Source organism: Pyxicephalus adspersus, chromosome 8 (assembly GCF_032062135.1).
Source record: "Pyxicephalus adspersus chromosome 8, UCB_Pads_2.0, whole genome shotgun sequence".
NCBI classification, from domain to species: Eukaryota; Metazoa; Chordata; class Amphibia; order Anura; family Pyxicephalidae; genus Pyxicephalus; species Pyxicephalus adspersus.
In genome coordinates this window covers 53839538-53861293 of record NC_092865.1, presented here as the reverse complement: position 1 = coordinate 53861293, position 21756 = coordinate 53839538, and the positions used below count along the sequence as shown (strand labels likewise).

The 21756-nt window shown below is 39.8% G+C and overlaps 1 protein-coding gene and 1 pseudogene across 1 annotated transcript in view; one reads left to right on the top strand and one right to left on the bottom strand.

Annotated features, from left to right (window-relative positions):
- The window catches only part of PLXNB1 (plexin B1), a 132373-nt gene that overhangs the window by 87104 nt on the left and 23513 nt on the right, over positions 1 to 21756 (top strand). Inside the window, exons 3-10 of the mRNA XM_072420707.1 lie at positions 7358 to 8489; positions 10347 to 10529; positions 16327 to 16455; positions 17202 to 17302; positions 17475 to 17607; positions 19646 to 19802; positions 19932 to 20040; positions 21395 to 21503. Coding sequence (XP_072276808.1) covers positions 7359 to 8489; positions 10347 to 10529; positions 16327 to 16455; positions 17202 to 17302; positions 17475 to 17607; positions 19646 to 19802; positions 19932 to 20040; positions 21395 to 21503 — 2052 coding nt within the window. The 5' untranslated portion in view covers position 7358. The remainder of the gene's footprint in view (positions 1 to 7357; positions 8490 to 10346; positions 10530 to 16326; positions 16456 to 17201; positions 17303 to 17474; positions 17608 to 19645; positions 19803 to 19931; positions 20041 to 21394; positions 21504 to 21756) is intronic.
- On the bottom strand, positions 9439 to 10176 carry LOC140336243 (probable G-protein coupled receptor 173; annotated as a pseudogene).

Here is a 21756-nt window from a genome sequence, read left to right as displayed (position 1 = left end):
AGAGCAAGCTATTGAAAGAGAGAGATCAAGTAGGAGAGGAAGAGAGAGAAAGAAAGAAAGAAATAGACAAGAGTTGGATAGAGAGAAAAGGTTAGGAGAGCGGGAAAGGGAAAGTAAGGAAGTGAGGGAGAGAGAGAATAGGATTAGGAGATGAAAAGAGGGAGAAGGAGAGAGAGTAGGAGAATTTGAGAAAGGTGGAAGCAATTTAATAAAAGGGATAAAAGATACAAAAGAAGAAGAGAGAGAATAGGAGATTAGGAGACAGAGAAAGCGAAGGAGAGAGGGAGTAGAAAAGGGAGAGAGAGAGAATAAGGGAGAGGGGAAGAGGAAGAAAGGAAGAGAGTAGGACAAGCAGCAATTAAATGAGAAGGGATAAAAGATACAGGAGAAAAAAGGAAGAGAGAAAATAGAAGAAGGGAGATAGAGAAAGCAAACTTGAGAGAATAGGGAAGAAAGAGATAGGGAGAAAACAAGAGTAGGAGAGGGAGATAGAGAAGGGGGCTAGGAGAGAGAAAAAACAAGTGTAAGAGGAAGAAGTGACATGAGGGAAAGAGAAAGAGAGAGCAAAAGCTGAAGTAAGGAGGAGTAGAAAAGATAAAGAATGATATGAATATTGGGTTATGATATCTACACGGACAAGAAGAGAAATAACAAGAAAGTAGGAGAGAGATATTTTAAAAGATAAAGAAAAAAGATTGAGAGAGTAGAAGAAGGAAAGAAAGCAGAGGTCAAGAGAAAGAGGGAGCCATGTGGAAAAGAGAAAGAAATTGAATGCAACAAAATAAAAGTTATAGGAAGAGAGAGAGACAAGTATTTTGGAAAGAGAGAGAGAGAGGACGTTGAATCATCTCCCAGCCATTGACATTGAACATCTTTTAATTTACAATTTCTCTGGGTTTTTAATCACTGATTCAGAAAAATTTTGAATATGATCCGAGTTTTTTACTTCCAGATGACAAAACTGAATATACTTTAAATCCAAAACAACCTGGTGTATTTTGAGACAAGAACCCCACTTATATCTTTGTGATTATTCTCATAAGTCCCAACCCCAGAAGAGCCAGCAAGTCCTACACAGTCATATAGCACACACATAAACATAAATACCTTTGTATTATGGGAACAAAAGAATAGCCCAGTGAAGGGAACAAAAAAATCATCTAGCTAATGCCTCTGAAAGGGAGCTGAACATAGGACTCCAGCTGGGCCTACTCATGGCTAAACCACCTTGTGCCACAGGGACCTGGCATAGTTTAATACCTGTAATGTGTCTGATTTAAGAGGTGACTGTCCAAAAATGGAGTCACTTGTTACTTTGAACACTTTGAAGATCAAACTTTTGGCTCAGCTTCTGGCGTCCTTGTGCAAGTAGTTTTTATCAGCCTAAAATAATCTTCCTTAGTGAAGCCATGCCAGCAATCTAATTAAACAGTTCAGCTATTCTGTACAAGGAGGAAAAGTGATTTTGGATCTTTAAATGAAAAAGTCCAAAGTAAAAGAATGAAAGACTTTAGGGGACCTCAAATGTATAAAGTAATGTACTCAGCATTTTTGAAAAAGTAACATAAAACGGTGTTAAAGGATTCTGTACAATTTTTTTTTTAAATAAAAAATGACTGCATGTGTTGGAAATAATTCAGTAGGATTTAAAGGGTGTGGTGTAGTAACATATTTTTTTTTTTTTTATTCAGTTTATTCCAGGTAGTTAGATCAGCATTTGCCCCAAATTACAACATTGTTTTTACACCGGTTATTCTAATAAATATTCATTTTGTAAAACACAAAACATGATTGATTGAAAAGAATTCTAAATCCAATGGAACATTTTTCAAAATGTTATTTTTTTTAGCAATTTAAAGACCGCTATCTAGACATCTATCTACTTTTCTGCATTCTATCCCATATCTGTTAATGTATTATCTCTATATCTATCTATCATCTGTCTCCTAATAAATATTTTAATACTTTTAAATGACTACAGATTCCTTTTAAACAAGTCTGCCAATGTGTTACAGTCACCGTTCCGGCCACAAATGCTTTACCGCAGATACACAGCGTGTAATAAGCTCTGTGTGTGGGTAACAATTGCAATAATCCATTTAGGAGTCCATTAAGGCCTTGTAGCCATGCACGCCTAAGTTATTTGTCTTTGTTTCATGGCACGCAGATGAACGATGAGACCGTTTCTACATCACAAGTCACCAAATTACATCCGGGCCTAATGTGCTGCGGTGAGGCCTCCACACTTGGCTAGCCCGGTTCTTTTGTTGTTTGTGCCATGGTCATCCGTAACAACGAGAGCCTTGGAAGAGTGCAACCAATATTTTACAGAGGAGATGGCAGCAGATGGGCCAAGGTTCGTTAGCCAGGTTGGAGACCGAGCCTGGCTTCCAAGAATTAAATTTGTGCCGCGGTTATAAACGCTAATACGGAGTGGACGATTAGCACCTCTCGCTGTTTGGATCACAATGAAGCTATTTGTTTTTCATCAGCATTTGCAATAAAAAGCCAAAATGTTCTGGGATTAGCTGTATTATACCATGGACATTGCTTGGAGCTTACAGTATAACCTTACCCTGACATTTTATTTCCAACTTGGCTATAAGTGGCACAGCTGGTTTCCCTTTAGTGCCTTCATACATGCTTAAATTATTTGCATGGTGCCCTATTTACCTGAAAATATGGGGTCATCCACAATGCAACCCAATCCTTGCCATTTTATTCAGCTCACTACTGGCCAGTGAGTACGCCCATCAGACACTGTGGCCAAACAGGCACTTGAAAAGGCAGAAAAGGGTGGTACTTGGCCATATTTTTTTGTTGGCTAGAGCACTCATTTTTAGCAAAACAGGACAACATGCAAATAAGCATGAAGGTGCCCTTTTTATCCTCCAATGATCAGAATGCCACAGGTATACTTTAAATTATATCTATATTCAAAAACAAAAATATAATATATAGCAATGTATGCACCCTTATAAAATAGGCCAACACTTTGCCCATACTAGGTGACAGCTTTATTTGAGGCTGATTTAACTTCTTGGTTTCTGCCCAAAATCTGCCACAGGTGCCGGCTGAAATTACCAATAGTTTTGTGTTGGTCAAAACATGACTTCCCACTGCCTCCCATAGTGCAGTGCTATGTGAAAAAAGCAGCCAATCACAAAGCCACAACAATATCACATGAGGCTATTGAGGAGCTTGCTGAGCCCCATGTGGGTGTAGACCTTTAGAAAGTCAAAGCTCATGCAGGAAACTTCAAGCACTTTGGCACATCATGGTGGTGGAATGCAGGAACTGAATGTAACCAAATATACTAAGATTAAATATTGATATTGTTTTATGGACTCATCCAAGTGTACAATTCTAGAGAAGATTTCTTAATACATAATATATAACAGACATCACATATATGTTATAAAGCATCTATAATGCACAACATTAATATTTGCCAGTCGGCTTAAATATACTCAGAAGGAGCCCTTCAGGATACAGTAACTTCTGTGGCTGACTTGTCTTTAAGGCTGCATCTTCCAGGGTTGGTGCAGGGTGTCTGCCTGACTTGTGTAAAGCATGAATGCTAATATGATCTCCATTTGTTTATCTTCCCCCCTTTTTGCCGGTTATAGTATTTTGTACTCTTAAATTGATTATGATGGGTCCCTTGCTCTTTAATGATCTCCTGTTCATTATTGTTGTCCATCAGTAGATGGCGCTGTGTTTTCATCTAAAGTGTGTAACAAGCTCTAATAATGTTTCAGATGGCAAAAGTTTACATAAAGGCACAGAGCCATCTACTGGTGTGACCTGATTAGAAACTGATAAACTTTTTCTAATGTCATTTTCAGGTTAAACATCTTGGCTTATAATCAAGTGCATACGTACCATACTTTATAAATTCTTGATATATTGTAGCATTCTGGTCCTTAGATATGGCACCTTTTTTTTTTCTCAATACATTTTTGCAAGTAAAGTAACATTCTAGTAATCTTTAAATAAATCTATTGTAACTTCCTGTGCACAAACAGTTGAGTTATCTATTCCAGAGTGAACAGCTAACCATCCTTGAGTAACTAATGTTTTTTAGCCTTCCCAATTTTCTTCTGTGAGCTACAAAACCCCCCTCCATGTTGGGGGAGCACACGTTTGTAGATCAAATTAGAAAAGTAACCTAACAGGGCAACATTGATACTCCACTACTGTGACCCTGCAAAGGTTAGCTTGGTGAACTACCAATGACCACCTATGACAAGGAAGCTGAAGAGAAGAGAAGCTGTTCTGCAGTCCCAACTTCCTAGATTTAGACTTTAATATGCAGTAATTGCCTATAGGTGCAGACCCAAGGCCTGCACAGTGAGGCATCCATATTGGGCTAAATGTATTGGTAAGAGTAAACTTTAAGTAAGCCTATACTCATCTGTGCATTACCTATCCTTGAATCATATTTCTTTGCAATTATTTACCAGCACAAGTGTAGTCAACCATAAATCACATTAGACGCTCTCCTCATTCCCTTCCACTCTCCGGAGGATTTGCTGGCGATTACATTGACATATGCGATTTCTTTTCCAGTACTCTAGTGTTTTATGTATCGTCTTCTGTTTATAGTAGCACTAAGCCCCCCATATAATGATGAGCCTAAACGTGTTTGAGCCGGGGACATTATAGGATTAAGCGACCTGCCCAAGGTCATGAGATGGCAGGGGGAATCAAGGAGACGCTCCCAGTTCCGGCATATCCATTGTTCTCTATCAGTGGAAGTATTGACTGGTCTACACCCTCCTCCGTCACCTGACTGGAATGTCTCGAGAAAAAGTCATTTATTGTCAGTGATCTTGAAAAAGTTTGGCTTAAAGACTATTAGAAAGACAAAATAGATGTCCTTGGGAATCTAAAAGATGTATCATTAAGTGATGTCTAAAACCATGGAGATCTTCGTCTAGTATTATTTTTATCTAAACCCAGGGTGTGTGTCATCCATAAAAACCATTGTCAGATAAGAAAACAGGTTTATATGAAAGTGTGGTACAAACATGGGCATATATTTATAAAAATATATATATATTATGTGTGTGTGTGTACTCCCACTGTTGGCAGGTGGTGGGCCTTGCATTGTAACCCAACTTCTCAACCAAAAACAGCCAGGTGGTTACTGAATAGTGTTTTTCTTTTGTGTGTGATCTTTTATATACAACCCAGTATCCAAAAATTATGCACATGAATAAAATAAACTTCCAAATACAAATGCCTTCAGTAGTTGGTATACAATCATAACAATATACTATCATCAACGTATATTGGTTTGTATTGCATATTGTGGAGGCAGAGATTCTAACGCATTTCTAGAATCAAAAAGTATTAGATTTAGGATGAGTGTCCGAAATATTGAATCTGTACACAATCCAATCCCAAGCTTCCTATAGTGCATGGTCCTAAGCGTTATTGCCATGAATCAGATGGGATAATGCACAGGAAAGTCCACAATACCATTAGAGAAATACAAATCTGGAACTGAAGGGCTGGTAAATAACAAACAGGGATGGGGCGGGGGGGAGAAATGTGAGCTAAGCTGCCAATTTATTAGTAGGAGTGGGGAGCTGAGCTGCTGGGTCATTAGTGGGAGCAGTAGGATCTGAGTTTCTGGGTTATCAGAGGGTGCAAAAGGTGGAAGCAGTAGGAGCTGAGTTCTTGGTGGAGGAGTGGAAAACAATGGTAACTGAGATCCTAAAACACTGCTGGGAGGTGCAAGGGGAGTAAGCTGAGGTTTTGAATCACTATTAGGAGGGGGACATAGGGTGAAATGAGCTGCTGAATAACTGCTGGGATGAGGAACAGGGAGCTGAGCTGCTGAGAGAACATTTTCAGTGTTTCTGCTGTGACTTTTGATGGTACATTGTTGCACAGTTTCTGCAGCTTCACAAGTGAGTGGAGACCTATTTTGAAGCTTAATTACTGCATGTCATGAGTATGCAAGAACTTGAATGTCCATAGCTTGGCCACAGAGCCGGTAGATACCAAATTTCTAGACATCTTGTATGGAAGATCAGCTAATCTGCATAGTCACAGTTCTCCCATCCAAATACCCTGAGAACAAATTTAGTAATTGTATTTGGAGAGCAGCTTCATTAAAAGCAATAGAATAATTTTTCTTTAGCTTTCAGGTCGATATAATATGGACCTCTTGCAATGAATTTCATGAAGTGCTCCTTTAAGCTTTAAAATAAAATCAAGCAGATGCCTCTTGTCAGTTTCCCAGCAGCAATGAAGGGCCTGGCTTAAAGATGGAAGTTACTATTTCTTCTCATAACATAAAAATGGCTCCCTCGTTCCCTTTATTGGAAAATGTTGTTTAAATTTTTTCCACAGCTTCTTCCGAGCTCAGCTTCTCATGCGGTATAATTTCCAATTTAGAAAAAGCTCAGAGTGAAAGCACTCTTTATACCATGATACCTTCCCAACTGGGAAAATTGGATTTCCTTCAAGTATGGCTCCTGCATTGTTATTTCCTTGTTGATTTATGTTCAAATCTACACAGTGGGGCTGATTTATTAAAGTTTCCTGAGACTGGGGATAATAGACACACATGGGAGAACCTGAGTAATCCAGCAAACCTGAAATGGATTTCCTAAAATACATTTGCTAATAGTTGTCAATTGTTTTAATCATGGACCAGATATATTTCAGGTTGGCTGGTTCTCCCATGGTCTACGTTCTCCAGACTTTGAGAGCCTTAATAAATCAGGTTCATTTTGTTTTCAGTGGTAACAATTGTAGTAGTGAAATATGGTTTACTACTATCTAGTAAAGATGGTGGAAGCCCTAAAACCTCTGTCACGTGTTTATTGGAATATGTGTCAGTTTTGGAGACCACTGTTGGGAAAAAACAATATATGGGAAATCTAAAATTTGACAACCAGTACAACTCTCCCAGGTGTTTTTTTAACTTGCTATTGCCTATTAGAGCCCAATTATCTATGTGATATGATGAAGTGCACAGTGCCTAACTAGCCCATCAGGCCCAAACACTGGCAGACTGGCCATGTGTACAATCCAACACAATTTAATGGAATGGAGTCAATGGAATGGGGTGGGGATAGGGGACCTATAAAGAAAACCAGTCACACCCTTAATGGAGTTACAGGTTCGCCCTTAATTGAGGTACAGGTTGAATTTACCCAGATATTCACACTGAAACTTTATTGGTGGCTATTACCGGTATCTTGATCCCATTTGATTTACTTGATTTATTTATCAGTGTTGATCTTTATTATATCTTATTATCATTTTGACTTTTAGGTGTTCTTTTAATAATGTGTGAAACTAATAAATGCTTACATTTTTTTTTTTTTTTTGGCAGAATGATCATCATGCCTCCAGGAACTGTTCTCCTCACTGCTTTGTGTTTCCTTTGGACAACCATCACAAGCACACAAGCCTATGTCACCTTTTCACAGAACAAAACCATGTTCAACCACCTCACCTTGGATACCAATACAGGGACTTTGTATCTTGGAGCTACAAACTTTCTTTATCAGCTCAATGAGGACCTGGAGCTAGAGAAGGAGCCAGTACAGACTGGGCCAGTTTTAGATAGCAAAGACTGTTTACCCCCTGTAACTACAGAGTGTGCCCATGTACAAAACACCAACAACCACAATAAGCTTCTGCTGGTTGTTCCGAGTCAAAATGAACTGATAGTCTGTGGCAGCGTTTTCCAGGGTATCTGTGAAAAAAGACGTTTGGGATCTGTTGATGTTGTCCTTTTCCGACCAGAAAGACCAGTAGACTCCCAGTATGTTGCTGCAAATGACCCGAATGTCACCACGGTTGGTCTGGTTGGACTTTCTAGGGATAGTACACCTCTCTTGTTTGTGGGAAGAGGCTACACAAGTAAAGGGGTTGGTGGCATTCCTCCAATCACCACTCGAAATCTTAACGCAGGTGCTGAACCCCATTCTGTCTTCTCGTATGAGGAAACTGCCAAACTAGCGGTAGTGGGGAGACTTTCAGAGTACAATCACCACTTTATTAAGGTCTTCACCCACCGGTCCAACGTGTACTTCCTCTTCTATCGCCGTGACTTAAAATCACCTTCACGGGAGTATAAGACCTATATTTCCCGTATCTGTCCCGATGACTCCCATTATTATTCTTATGTTGAGCTGCCTCTTAGCTGCCAGACAAAAGATGGTTTGAAGTCTTACAACCTTCTTCAGGCCGCCTATATCACACAGCCTGGAGAATACTTAGCTAGAGGGGTTTTGAACACCAGAGGAGATGTGCTTTTTGCTGTGTTCTCCCAGTGGCATGCGGCATCTGGGAAAGTAAGTGAAGAATCAGGATTGTGTTTGTACTCTATGGAACATATCGACAGACTGATCAATCGGACCAGAGACATCTGCTACACCAGGGATGGCAAGGATGAAGATAAGAAAGAAGTGGCTTACATAGAGTATGACGTGAAGTCTAACTGCGTTCACCTTCCTAATGTGAGTATTGCTTTATGCAGGTTACTAAGTTTTTGTAAAGTGCAATTTCAGAACTGGATTACCAATAAAAAACACTTGATTATGGAAATGGGCAAATCTTTATTCTGCATTGTTGGTTTGACCATGGATGGTTCTTTTAGCACTAGCTAAATGAAATGCTCCCCTGTAGTCCTAATGAAATAATTTGTAGATGTGTTTTTGAAAGAGAATACGTCTACCAAGCTGGCGAAGACCTGTGGTTTAAAAATTGTCTTTGATCAATGTTTTTCCACCCTTACTAAAATGTTCTGGTTCTGTTCACAGATATGGTAGGTGTTGTCCACCCTATTTATTTGTAGATGGTAAAATAGAGCTGTTGGGATAAAGCACCATTTTAAATGACTCCAGCTAAGATTTTAGACCATTCACTGTGTAAATAAAGAATTCAAGGTCAATAGTAGAGATTAGCAAGTCAAGCTGGATTGTACTGATTTGCAGATGGCAGATAACCTTGAGTACCAGGTAATCCACTGTCTCTATTACTCTAGTTTCTGTTTTTAACCTAATTAGTTGGCAATAAAAATGTCTTGCAGCTCATAGTGGGCACTTCTAGAACAAGCCTTCCCCTCAAAGAACCTTTGATACCATTAAAGAAGATACAATTATTTTTCATCATGCATTATACATCGTGTTGAGAACCTGACAGGAGATTGTTAAATTGGATTGAAGAAATCAATGGCAGTGAAAATGTTTGATTATGCCACAATTTCTAGTTAAAGCCAAAGCTTTGTTTTTCATTTTGGATAGAGTAGAGAAGGTTTAGATTCTATTAGGTTTTTAAAGCTTTCAGTGTTTCTGCTAGGGAAGATTCACTCTCTCAGTTTGACCTGTGGACCATTGTTATTGGGACTGCAGATGGGGTAAAATCTACATTTTTGAGTTGTCAGTGGAACAGGAATAGTGGGGTAACTTACAACAGATAATTCCACCAGTTGGAGCCCCAATGGAGGAGAAATAGAAAAGTGATGACATAGAACATCTTGCAAAGCCTTTTCTCCTGCTTGAATTCCTTCAGCACCAGCAGCCTCTTGATCTGATGTTGGGTGCTCTGTCTCATGCCCACCAAGGTGGGTGGTGTGGGTCCCCTTCCAAAACCTGCAATCCAGTTGGCAGCTGCCCGACCAGCTGCCCCAGGGCCCATGGAAGCTCCACTTTTGGCTGATGGCTGGGGTTAGCTGAGCTGGCTTCATTTTCCGATGGTCATAGATGGAGAACAAAAGCTTCATGTAGATAAAATGGGTGGCAACCACAATGAAGGCCAACATCAGCAGAAAGCCCAGGCTGTCGTTGGCTTTAACATAATGATGCTCAAAAGTGCATTGGTCTTCTTCCTTGATGAATTTGTAGTTGCCTGCTTCAAAGACAGGTGGCAATGCCATGGTCATGGGCAAAATCCAGGCCATGGAGATGACCAGGGCACATGCCTACCGTTAATCTTCTTGCAGTAGAACCTATGATGAGCTATGGCCATGTACCTGGTCAGACTAATGGACAGCAGCAAAAAGGGGGCATGAAAGCAGAGGAGCACCGTGCCAAATGCCATGACCCTGCAGCTCTTTTTGTGTCCATTTCTTCTTCTTCATTCTTGCTCTTAAAAAATAGTCATAATCTTTCTATTTCTTGCATTTACAAGCTTCAAAACTTGCATTTGAATGATTGTTGTTGGAGCCACCAAAAAACAATCATTTTTGTTTCCCCGTTCAGCTCTAGATCAGCTTTCAAAACCCATATCCTTATGTTTATCCATCATTACTCTGTATTCAGTTAGATCTGGACAACATTTTCTAAAAATACATTCTTTTTGACTTGTAATTACAGGACACCCTTGATGCCTACCCATGTGGATCAGACCATACTCCAAGTCCTATGGCCAGCTGGGAGGCTTTGAGAGAGACCCCCGTGTTTGAGAGTCCCTATGCACGGCTCACCTCCATCGCAGTCAATGTGGAAGAGGAGCACACAATCGCTTTTATAGGTGACAGCAAAGGATATCTTAACAAGGTCAGTGGCAAATCAAGATCAGTGGTGGGTATATTGTAATTTAAGCTGTTTACTTTGTTAGACATTACTATCATTTTATTATGACTGTACCCTAAGGACATTGTATGAAATCAATGACAGATCTTTTTCTTAAACTCATTTTAGAAAGTATGCTGAAAAAGAATGAACAAATTGCCTATAGCATTCAGTCACATTCCATTACCAGTCGTTTTTTTGATACAGAACAGCAAAATGACAGCTAACATCTTATTGGTTGTTTTGAGCAACATCCCTAGTTTGCTTTTATTTTCTTTTTTTACCAAAGCAGTTCTATATTAAATGTTAACATAAAGCTTTTTTAACAGACTTACTGAGATTTAATAGTAGAAGAGATCAAATACTTATGCTAAAGAAAATACTTCTAAGTTCAATTCTATTTAGAGAAGATCTAGACACTTAGCTACCTGATCCAGGGACAATCAACCAATCAGAACAGATTCTCTCTTTGACCAAGATCACATGACCATGTACCTAGGATTTGTGATATCTGAGCATTTTCCCCAGGAAAGTTAAGTGTTTTACTGTACTTTTACCTATGTTTATGTACCCTAGAAAGAGCAAGGGGGGTCATTTATAGAAAGATTGCCAGAAAAATGCATTATTTATAACGAAATAATACTATTTTGAGATGACTCCATTTATAAAAGTGGTGATTAGCTAAAAAGATCACCTTTTTCAGTCTGATCATCACTGGTAAAATGAAAACAATGTTTGCATTAACATGTCCCATCCGCCATTATGATATACATCACCAAATTGCATTGGTCACTTGGAACTTGGACAATGCCATTGACCACAGTGGAAATCAGTGGTGTTTTTTCAGATGGGCTGCTTACTGTTTTTGCAGCTGTTTCAGAAAGTGGAGAATGGTTACTGGATTTCAGATCTCTGCTTTAGAATTATCACTGTGTCTACACTTTTAGAAGCCTGATTGCCAGGAAACAAAAGCTTTTCCTACTTTTAATAATATGGATTTATAAAAGTGGTGATCAGGTTTCTAAAAATGGAGAGCAACATAGTGGAAAACGATTTCCTCTTTTATAGAGGTCCCTCAGAGTGTATGTAAACCCTAGCAATTATCCTTTTGTATATGGTTAAGAAAATCTTTATTGTAGATATATGTTGACATCTGAGGATAGGTTCACTTTAATAGCTGTGATCAGGGCAGGGTAAATCTTTACCTATATAATGATACCCCAATGGAGAATCTATGCAAGTTGTTGAAAGAGATCAGAATATAAACCTTGTATACAATCCCGACTGACTTGCTTCCCCTGCAAAAACCGCACAGCTGAAAATGATTTAAATAGCTTATATAGAAGAACACTTAATTGGTCAGCCTATAAATATAGATTAATCCCACAATAAACAAAGCTCACAAAATGCCCTACTTGTCTAAATCTGATTTTTATAGCAAGAAAAACAAAATGCTAATCCTCACTTCCAGAGCCGGGGCGACTCGTGATCTTTGCTAATGACGTTGTTTTCCAGCCGACCTTCTGGCTGTAAGCAGCTAATTTGTTCTCAAGCAAATTCCTGCAGCCTGTTCACCTGGATCAAATTGTATTATGACAATTTCCTGTTCACACGGTCAGTGTGAGGAGGAGGAGAGGGGTCCATTGGGCTCAGTCTGTGGATGAGAGCACTATGGCATACCCATCCATGCAGGGATCATTTTGAGGTTCATTAAAAAATTGTGCTATCCAAATAGCATCTGATTATAGGGAAAAAAAAGCAGCAAAGAGACCCAAAATATATTAGCAGCTTTATCCTCTTCCAATGAGGAAAAAGGGATTGATATAACTGTCAAAAAATGTACCTCTACTTTATTCATGCTATGCGAGAATTGGTATTGTTTTTATACATTCTGCAACGTTACTTACCAATGGGAGCCTGGAAAATGTTATTTCCCCCACTAGGTTATGGGTCTCATGGCTGGGACAGCCAACATAAAACCGCCAATGTCTTCAGTTGAAGCATGGTATTACCCTGGGCTAAATTTGGGTTTCAAGGTGTTCCAGCCGGGTATTATAGCAATAAAGCAAAATAGGCAAATAGAAGATGAGTTCACATAACTATGGCACAAATTTGTCAAACTTCAATCAATCATATAGGGCACTTTAAAATGCACACAAAAGCAGCAAAGTTTTTTATGCAGTACCATTGCAGCTTGACAAATCCAGACTTGTGATTGCCTTTTTAAAATTTGATCCACCCATTTTAATAGTGACAATAATTACGATAGTTTCCCGTAAGTCTTCATCTCATTCATGCAATAACTTCCTATTGACATGCCACACAAATGACAGCAAAAATTGAAAACAGTGGAACATTCCCAGGCTTGTTTGATCAATTCCTTTTCTTTCTTAAGAATTTACCTGCTCACAGGTCAGTTTGTAGTATTGAATTGAATGGGCTATCGATCTAATAAAAACGTGTATGGGTGCTGTTATGGGTGTAGACTCCTGGCTTCTTTTATGTGCTATATATGCTAACAGTGAAATCACCCTCATATAGTTTTGTTCCTGTCCATTCATAAAAGTGACAATTGTATCAGCCGATCATCACTTTTATATAACTTTTGAATAAATAGCCGATATTGCTATTATTTGTGCTTAAATAACCGCACTTTTCTGCCTACTATCTTTATAAACAAGACCTTCAACATTCAACTCAAATTCAAATATTGTGTAGAGTTTGAATATTCATTCATGGAATAAGATTACGGAAAGAACGAAATATAATCATTCTTGGGAAAGTTAGACCTCATTAGATTGAGTAGAATTCCAGCAATGTGTGTGTCTTTAAAATTCCTAATAATTCCACAATAAGCTCATAAATGAATGCAGAACAATTATGTGTAACTTCAGTTAAATCACTCAGCTAAATGGCATCACTGAAGGACAAGTCTGAGCACACCATATTGCACTTTTGTTTTGTCTTACAAGATGGGTGTGTTGGCGGGAAAAGAAAAAAGTATCACTTCTGGCAACTAACAACGTGTTTGAAGGGAAGCTATTGTTGTAGAGTGTCCAGATTTTACAGGTGTAGATCTTGAATTACTAGCAATGCTATAACTTGTCTTCAGTTTGAAGGGACCCCAACTTGACTTGATTATAGGATGATGCTCCATCATGTCCAGTAGGGAGCTAGAATGATTTTTCCATTAGATCTATTTTTACACAGCAGCAAAATAATTACCCTTGCAGTGGGTCCCATACCCTCCTTCCCCAACACTGCCTATTAAGTCTAGGGGTAAACTTTAGTACCTACTTTATTTCTCACACTAGTTTCCACCATGCTGTGTGTTGCTTCCCTTCACCTGTTGCTGGCTTTTTGATGTGATTGCATACAATGCAGGACCAGCCGCCCTGCATAGTACGTGAGAACATTGAGGACCCATCTCCATTCTGGAGCATTTAAGGGAAGAGTAGAGTGTCCGCTGATGAGGTTGAACAGATAACTCCCGAAACATTTACCCTTGTGTATGGGGCAGGACTGCCATCAGAAAAGTGTGGGCCCATACCAGGTAAACATCCTGTGCCCCCCCCTCCAAACCCATATCTAAAAGTTCCAGCATTGTCAAGCTCTTTTGATTGGGGCCTGTAAAGAGTTACCCCTTGTCCATTTCCCTGATGGTGGCCTTGATGTGGGGTCCCTCACTGCAAGGGCATTTTTTAAATCCTATAACTTGACGTTTTTATAACATGGAGGGAACCCTTTAAATAATTTTCAGGTCTTCAGGGAACCCCTTCCATAAATAATATATCCACAGATCACAGTACATTAGTCTAATGGTCAGTGGGAAGAATGTATCTTACATTGCTGGCTATTTGGAAGAATGTCACCCTTACAGATAGCCAAAAAACTGACCTGAGAGGTGCAAATTGCTCAAGGAACTTTAGCAACCTCTGGAGGAACCCTGGTTGAAACCCAACTCTAGCCTGGAAATCCCTCTTTTCTACCACCTCTCTTGCACCTATTTTGAAAAATTTCCCTAAATGCATGCATTAATTCCAGCTGTCTTCTGCCTGGTCCAATGCCACCCAACACATCCATACAGTGATTCTTAACATTCTTGCTGTAGCACATTGAAAAAAATGGTGCAAAGTCATTTTAGGTACATCGACAGTTTACCCAAAATGAATAGACCTGCCTCAGCACCATGCACATGCGGGCGTTAATGCACCACAACAATATAAATGGGCCCTGAGGGAATGTGGATTCTGAAGGTAGCATTTAGTGTATCAGACTGCATTATGTGTGCTGACTACTCTATAGGTCAGACCCAAGCACATTGCAGTTGGTTTAATATCTGGCTGCCAGCCCAAATGATTTAGTTATTTCTTTTTCAAGCAGTACATTCTAAATCCAGAGAGCAGCCATGGGTTAAACAGTTATACTTATCACTGAACATTTTATTTCTGCCAAGACTTATCCTTTAAGGATTATATAAAAGCGACGTTAGGTAAAAAAAAAAGTTACGAAATAGCGGGGTGCCCAATTACCAAACTTGTGACCTGTTTGTTTCCAGCATGTAGCAAAGAAATAATTGCCGCCCAACAGTCAGGGTTGCTCCTCAGGTGTGTTGTATATTATATTTGTACAGAAGCTGCAGGGTCATTTTATTTATCTCCAAATATTGCTGTCCATTTATCCTTTTCCCGGGGTATACAATGGAGACTGTACAGGACGGCACTCTGGGTTACGAGTTAATTGCTAGAGAGCCACCAGGTCCTTAGCCATTCCGAGCACGGTGGCCTTGCCGGTGTTGGAAATACGTGTTCTAATTTGATAAAATAGCATTACTGACTTTGGGTTTTCTATAAAACACGTCCCCAGCGCCATCTGTAGGCGCAATCCGGGATTGAAGGTCCAGCTCAAGGTCGTGGCTATCCGCTTAGAACAGGCTTGTTGCATCCATCTCGAAGATGGATTGTTTGTTACTTCCATTCAGGTTAACAGGGAGCAACCAGCTGAAGAATAGCGAGGGATGCGATAGTGGTTCGTTACAGCCGGTCAAAATGCAGAATGATGTTTTGGGTCGTGCAGCAAAACTTTAACGTACCGTCATTTATTAAATCCATCCTGCATCCTATATGCAATAATCAAAGCTTATGTTGTCTTTGGAAGGAGGTGATTATTGTGGAATAAAGCGTTTTGTTATCATATTGAGGATTTTAAATGATACATTTGCTGAGAAAAATGACCGTGTGAGCCAAGCAGCAAATCCTTCAGCTATGTAAATAGTAATTAGCATTTGCTAGCTATATTGTTACTTAAAGTTAACTTAAACTTGATTTGCAAAAATTCCCACAAATGATATAATTCAACATTGTGTGCACCAATGCTTTAAAAATCTTTTTTCATATGTTATGTGTTATGATCAATATTTCAAGTGCAATGATGAAATTGATCATCAGTTATCAAGTTAATGGAACATGGATCGCACTCATAAACAATTATTAGGATCAATTCATTTGACAACTGATTGCAATAACAAATCTATAATAACATAAAGAGAGAAAGGCTTATTGGACCTGATGTAAATAAACTCTCCAAGACTGGGCTATTATGCAAGAACCTGGAAGATCTAGCAAACCTGGAATAGGACTGATTTTTAAGAAATCTATTCCAGCTTTGCCAGATCTCCCAGGTTCTCCAATGATTGTCCGGTCTTAGAGAGCTTTAGGAAATCAGGCCCCTAGTGTATGGCATGATCTGGCTTGTGATATTTAATGTGATGTTTAATTCTCAGGTGTATCTTGGGAACAATAACGATGCCCAGCAGTATGCCGCTGTCCCAACTCGGTTAAATTCGGCTGTTTCGGCCGACCTGCTCTTTGACCTGCCGCAGAACAACCTGTATGTCATGACTCAGACCACGGTAAGGAAAACGAATTCTACTTATCTGCATCATATGAGTGCTGTATAGTTTGTCCGTCCTTCACATCGCTATAACTATAACATAGTTATAATAAACTCCAAGCAAACGGCTAAATACACAAATAAAATATATATATATATATATATATATATATATATATATATATGAGTATATATATATATATATATATATATATATATATATTGGAGCTGAGTTGCATGCCAAGGGTTTGTATTTCTGTCCTGTTTTTTACTCCTGTACTTTAAACATTCATTCAACTTCAAAGTCCTGTTTAGCAGGGCAGGAGACCTGACTTTTCTCTGCTGCAGTTAAGTGACACTTAGAGGTCTTGTCCCTCCCCCAGTCTATGATTGGACAGTTAAATGAGAAGCAGCAGACTGATGAACTCATCACCTATCAGCATATCATTTGCATCACATGAACGCCACAGTAAAGTTTGGTATTTGATGCTGTTATGTATTCTCCAGAGCTTGGAGTGAGTTAGGTAATATCAGGCTTAAAGTATGTAAACCTAGGGAGGCAAATATACACTTTTCATAAGTAAGACTGCACAATTATAACAAGTGAGAACAGAAAAATTATATTATGACTGGTACTCGATTCTTCTTGACAAAGCACAGACATGGAAATGGAAACGTTCCATTAAACCACCATATTCTGTCAATACAAAGATTTTGAAATCCATGCAACAATCCATGTACTGAGCAGCTGCATGTTTATTTCAGGTAACTAAAATCCCCCTTTCTGAATGTTCCCAACATACGGACTGCACCTCGTGCCTGGCATCCAGGGATCCGTACTGTGGATGGTGCGTTCTGCATGGAAAGTAAGTCAGCTTATGTTACTTTATAAATGTATTTTTTTGCTCTGCCCTCCAGCCTTCCCGGCATTAATTCTGCCCTCCAGTCTTCCCTCCGTCCTCAAAGACAGCAAAAAAATGGTTTAAGCTCTTTTCTTGAATTTTGTCTAACTAGAATCTTATTTTTCCGTGCCTGCAGGTGCAGTCGGCGATTTGAGTGTTTGCGCTCCGGCCAGAAGAACCAATGGCTCTGGGCTCATGACATGAACCAGCAGTGTCTGACGGTGCAATCCCTGAGCCCAGCTAACATCAGCAAAGAGGAGAAGAGAAATGTAAGCAGAGGGGGGAGATATCAGGATAATACAGGGCATGCGCCAATTATAAAACTTATATGTGACTAATAGGGTGGAAAGGTGACATTGTGCTGAAAGCAACCAAGATGGTTGCGCTATACACTGTGCTGGAATAATGACATTGGAATTTGGCTTCTATGGGCAACACATTCTTTTCCTCCATTTTTCAATAAATGATATCCATGTTCAATGAAGAATAATTCCAAACTAAACTGCTTTTTCAGCTTTGAATGGCAACTGCTGGATTAGGTTGCCTGGCATCTTATGACTCAGTTGGTTAATTGTACCAGTTTGTATTTCTGTGCAAGCGTCACCCTTTCTTATTCTACAATATTCTGATAATTCCACCAGAGGGGAATGACACCTTCTATATATTTGCCAAGGCAGTTGGGTTGCGAGTCTTTGTGCAGGGTATAGGTCCAACCAGTTGGGTTGGTTGGCATTGTGCTGGGTATAGGTCACCTCAGTTGGGTTGGTTGGTGTTGTGCTGGGTATACATCACCGCAGTTGTGTTGTGAGTCATTGTGCTGGGTAGAGATCCAACCAGTCAGGTTGGGTGGCATTGTGCTGGGTATAGGTCACCTCAGTTTGTTTAGGTGGGATTGTGCTGGGTATAGGTCACCACTTTTGAGTTGGATGGTGTTGTGCTGAGTATAGGTCACCACAGTTGGGTGGCATTTTGCTAGAGATAGGTCACCGTTGTTGGGTTGTGTGGCATTGTGCTGGGTATAGGTCACCTAGGTTTTGTTGGGTGGTGTTGTGCTGGGTATGGGTCATCTTAGTTGGCTTGAGTGGTGTTGTGCTGGCTATAGGTGACCTCAGTTGGGTAGCATTTTGCAGGTATAGGTCACCAGTGGGTTCGGTGTCAATGTGCTGGGTATATGTCACCACAGTTGGTTTGGGTGTCATTGTGCTGGGCATAGGTGCTGGGCATTGTGCTGGGCATAGGCTGCAGCACCAGCAATTAAGAATCCAGCATGTGTTTCAGCTTGCTAAGCAGCCACCCAACACCTAAATATCACTTTTGTTCCCAGCTGCCCTTTCAGAAGTTGAGACCTGTAAATCTGTATAATCCATGTGGGTTAGGAGTAAACTGCTTGTGTGTAACTGTCACATACCTGTGTAATATACTACTGTCTGTCACATGCCTGTATATATCGGAAGCCTAATAGGATTATCCCATATGAAAAAGATTAGCCAGAGGGTTGTAGATTGGTATAAAAGGATTACTGGATGGAGACAAAAAACAGAGGCCCTATATGGTAACTCCATCCTGCAAGAAGATTTTGTTTAATACGGATCTGTCCTCGAACGACTTGTGAGCCATTGGGAGAGGATGAGATCCTCTTTCCGACATGGCTTACAGATGGATGTGGTGCAACCCTAACGTCATTCCCTTTTATTTGTAGAAGAAGAACTATTATTTTGCCTACTCACAAAACAGAATGGTAATTTAAGGAAAAGCTGTGCCAGGAGCCAGGAATTTTTGGAAACAACAGTGAATATAAAGTGTTATGACAGGTTCACTTTAAAGAAAGTCTGTGCTTAGGGAATAGGAATGCAGGCTTAGATTTGACCCGGCTGAATGATGCTGCATAGTGATTCGGGGTACCAGTTCCAAGGTCAGGAACTTAGAATTTTAAGAAGGAGGCAAACAATGGCAGCCCCATGCCATCTCCCAAAACAAGGTCTCTTGAAGCTTTTTACCTGCTTGTGTGTTTTGGTTAAATAGCAGTGGCATAGTGGCTCAGCTGTTAGCGATCCTAACTTTGCAGAACTGGGGTCCCAGTTTTAAATCTCAGCCAGGAGGCTATCAGCATGGAGTTTGTATGTTCTCTTTGTGTTTGCATTCATTTGCAACAAGACTGATTGCTCTGCCTCCCTCTAGCGTTGAATCATTGATATTGCATGTACAGTGTTATTCTGCATCCTACTCATTACATGTAGTATTATCAGTTTGATTTAAGTGTTTACACAACTATCGGAAAAATAATTTACATCACATTTGCATTTGCAGATTTTCCTGTCAATTCCCAACTTGCCTTTCCTGTACCAGGATGAATCCTACTCCTGTTTCTTTGAGGATTTTGAAAGTCGTGCAGTCAGGACACAGACTGGGGTTATGTGTCCATCACCAGACCCCAGCAAAGCCCCTGTGATCAAGCCAGGGACAGGTTAGTATTTCAAAGACAATGAGGAGTTGTAGTTCCTCTACAGCTGGGATAGTAATATTATTTTGCAGCTTTCATGTTTCAAGGTATCGTTGTATTAGCATGTAATATTTTTTTCCTACATCACCTTAGATCATGTGCGTGTGCAGCTATTACTTCGATTTGGAGATGTGGTCATTTCTTCTGCAGAGTTTACCTTTTATGACTGTATGGCCGTGGCTCAGCTTTATAAATCAGCCCCGTGAGTATTACATGTCCCTGTTATCTGTCACACTGCCACCATTGTGAATATTACTGATGCCTAAATGACAATTTATCCCTTTCTACCCTGCAATGTTAGGTTCTTACATTCAACTCTGCTTCTGAGTTCTTCTCTGTGCAACCTTGCCTGCTGCTGCACAGCCATTCTTTTTAAAAAGCTGCCCAGGCCCATGCATCAAATGCGCATGTGTCTCCATTGCCCCATTGGTTCCTATAGTTGGAGCTCGGGGGGGGGGGGGGGGCACAGCCGTCCACTGGATGTGGCTCAAGCATAGAAATAAATGGGGCAAGCACGTGTGTGCACAGCTGATACAGAGGCCAACCCCAAAGCTGTGCTTTTGGATAGAGTGGAGAGGGGTTTTTATTGCTGTTGTGTTCCCATCAGTGAGTCTCACTTCTCTATCTGTACTTGTGACCATTGTCACTGAGAATGCAAGGGATAGGGAATCCAACATTTTCCCTGGAAGCCAGAAAGTCATCAAGGGGACAGAGTTACCTGTCTATAGGGAAATTAGCCCCATATTGGTATATTTCCTCCAATTTCCCATGCTATGTTGGAACAGGAAAGAAAGAGAAATTAAGTCAATGGTACACAGTCAGGAAAAGATTTTACAGTGATTTCCCAATGCCTGTTTTTGGGTGGAACTACACTGGTGCATACAAAACGCAGTTTATTATGGAGCACACATTAACCCTGACACTGTAATCATCTGGGGGGAAGGCGCTTGCTCCAGGGGTTAGCTGTGGTTGCAGTACACACATGCAATACTTATCATTAGAAAAGGAACGATTAACAAGCTATCAACAATTATTTACAATTATTTTGAACAATCGTATAGTGCACAATTCTCTACATGCAGTAATGATACGATCGTTCAAATATAATCCACCAATAATGTACACATACTAAATACGATCGTTTGAATGATGCAGGAAATGACGTGTACCGGAGGAAATGTACCACAGAAACATCCACGATCACCGAACGACTGTACACACAATAGATAGTGAATGAACATCGTCCAATCAGATCCACCGGGACGGTTGTTCATTTTCAGCGACATTCTTCATCGTTGTTCACTTTTTTGTTAATGGTTATCGAATGATTGGTCGTTATTCATTCATTTCCAAAAATAATTATTGTACGTGTGTATGTAGCCTAATGCTTGCAGGGAGTTCTAGACAGGGTTAATGTATGCACTATTATGTTTTAGCATAAACCAGTGTATTTGGGTTGTAAATGTTTTATCATCTTAAAGATTCATAATTTTGGCGTAGAAAACTAAATTTATGTTCACCGGAAAATACCTTTACTATTTGTTAAATATCCCCAGGTGCCGTGGCTGTGTGAGCAGTGAATGGGGGTGTAATTGGTGTATCCATCAGCATGTCTGCACCCATAAAGGCACCTGTGAAGAAGGCACTGTCATTCATAATAACCTGGTAAGCTCAATGTATTTTCTGATATTCGTACACACAAATAGCTTGCTATCCTTTCCTAAATGGTGGTTTGTATTTGTATTATTCTGTGCATAACTGAGAATAATCAACCCACATTTTATTCAAACTTAAAGATTCGTAGAACAGGTCAGAAATATTTTAAACCAAATCTTTAGTTTAAAAACCTGCTAAATACATTCCAGATGCTTTCAAAGATTAGGTACCCAATGTCTTACAGTCTGTGATTTTTAATAAA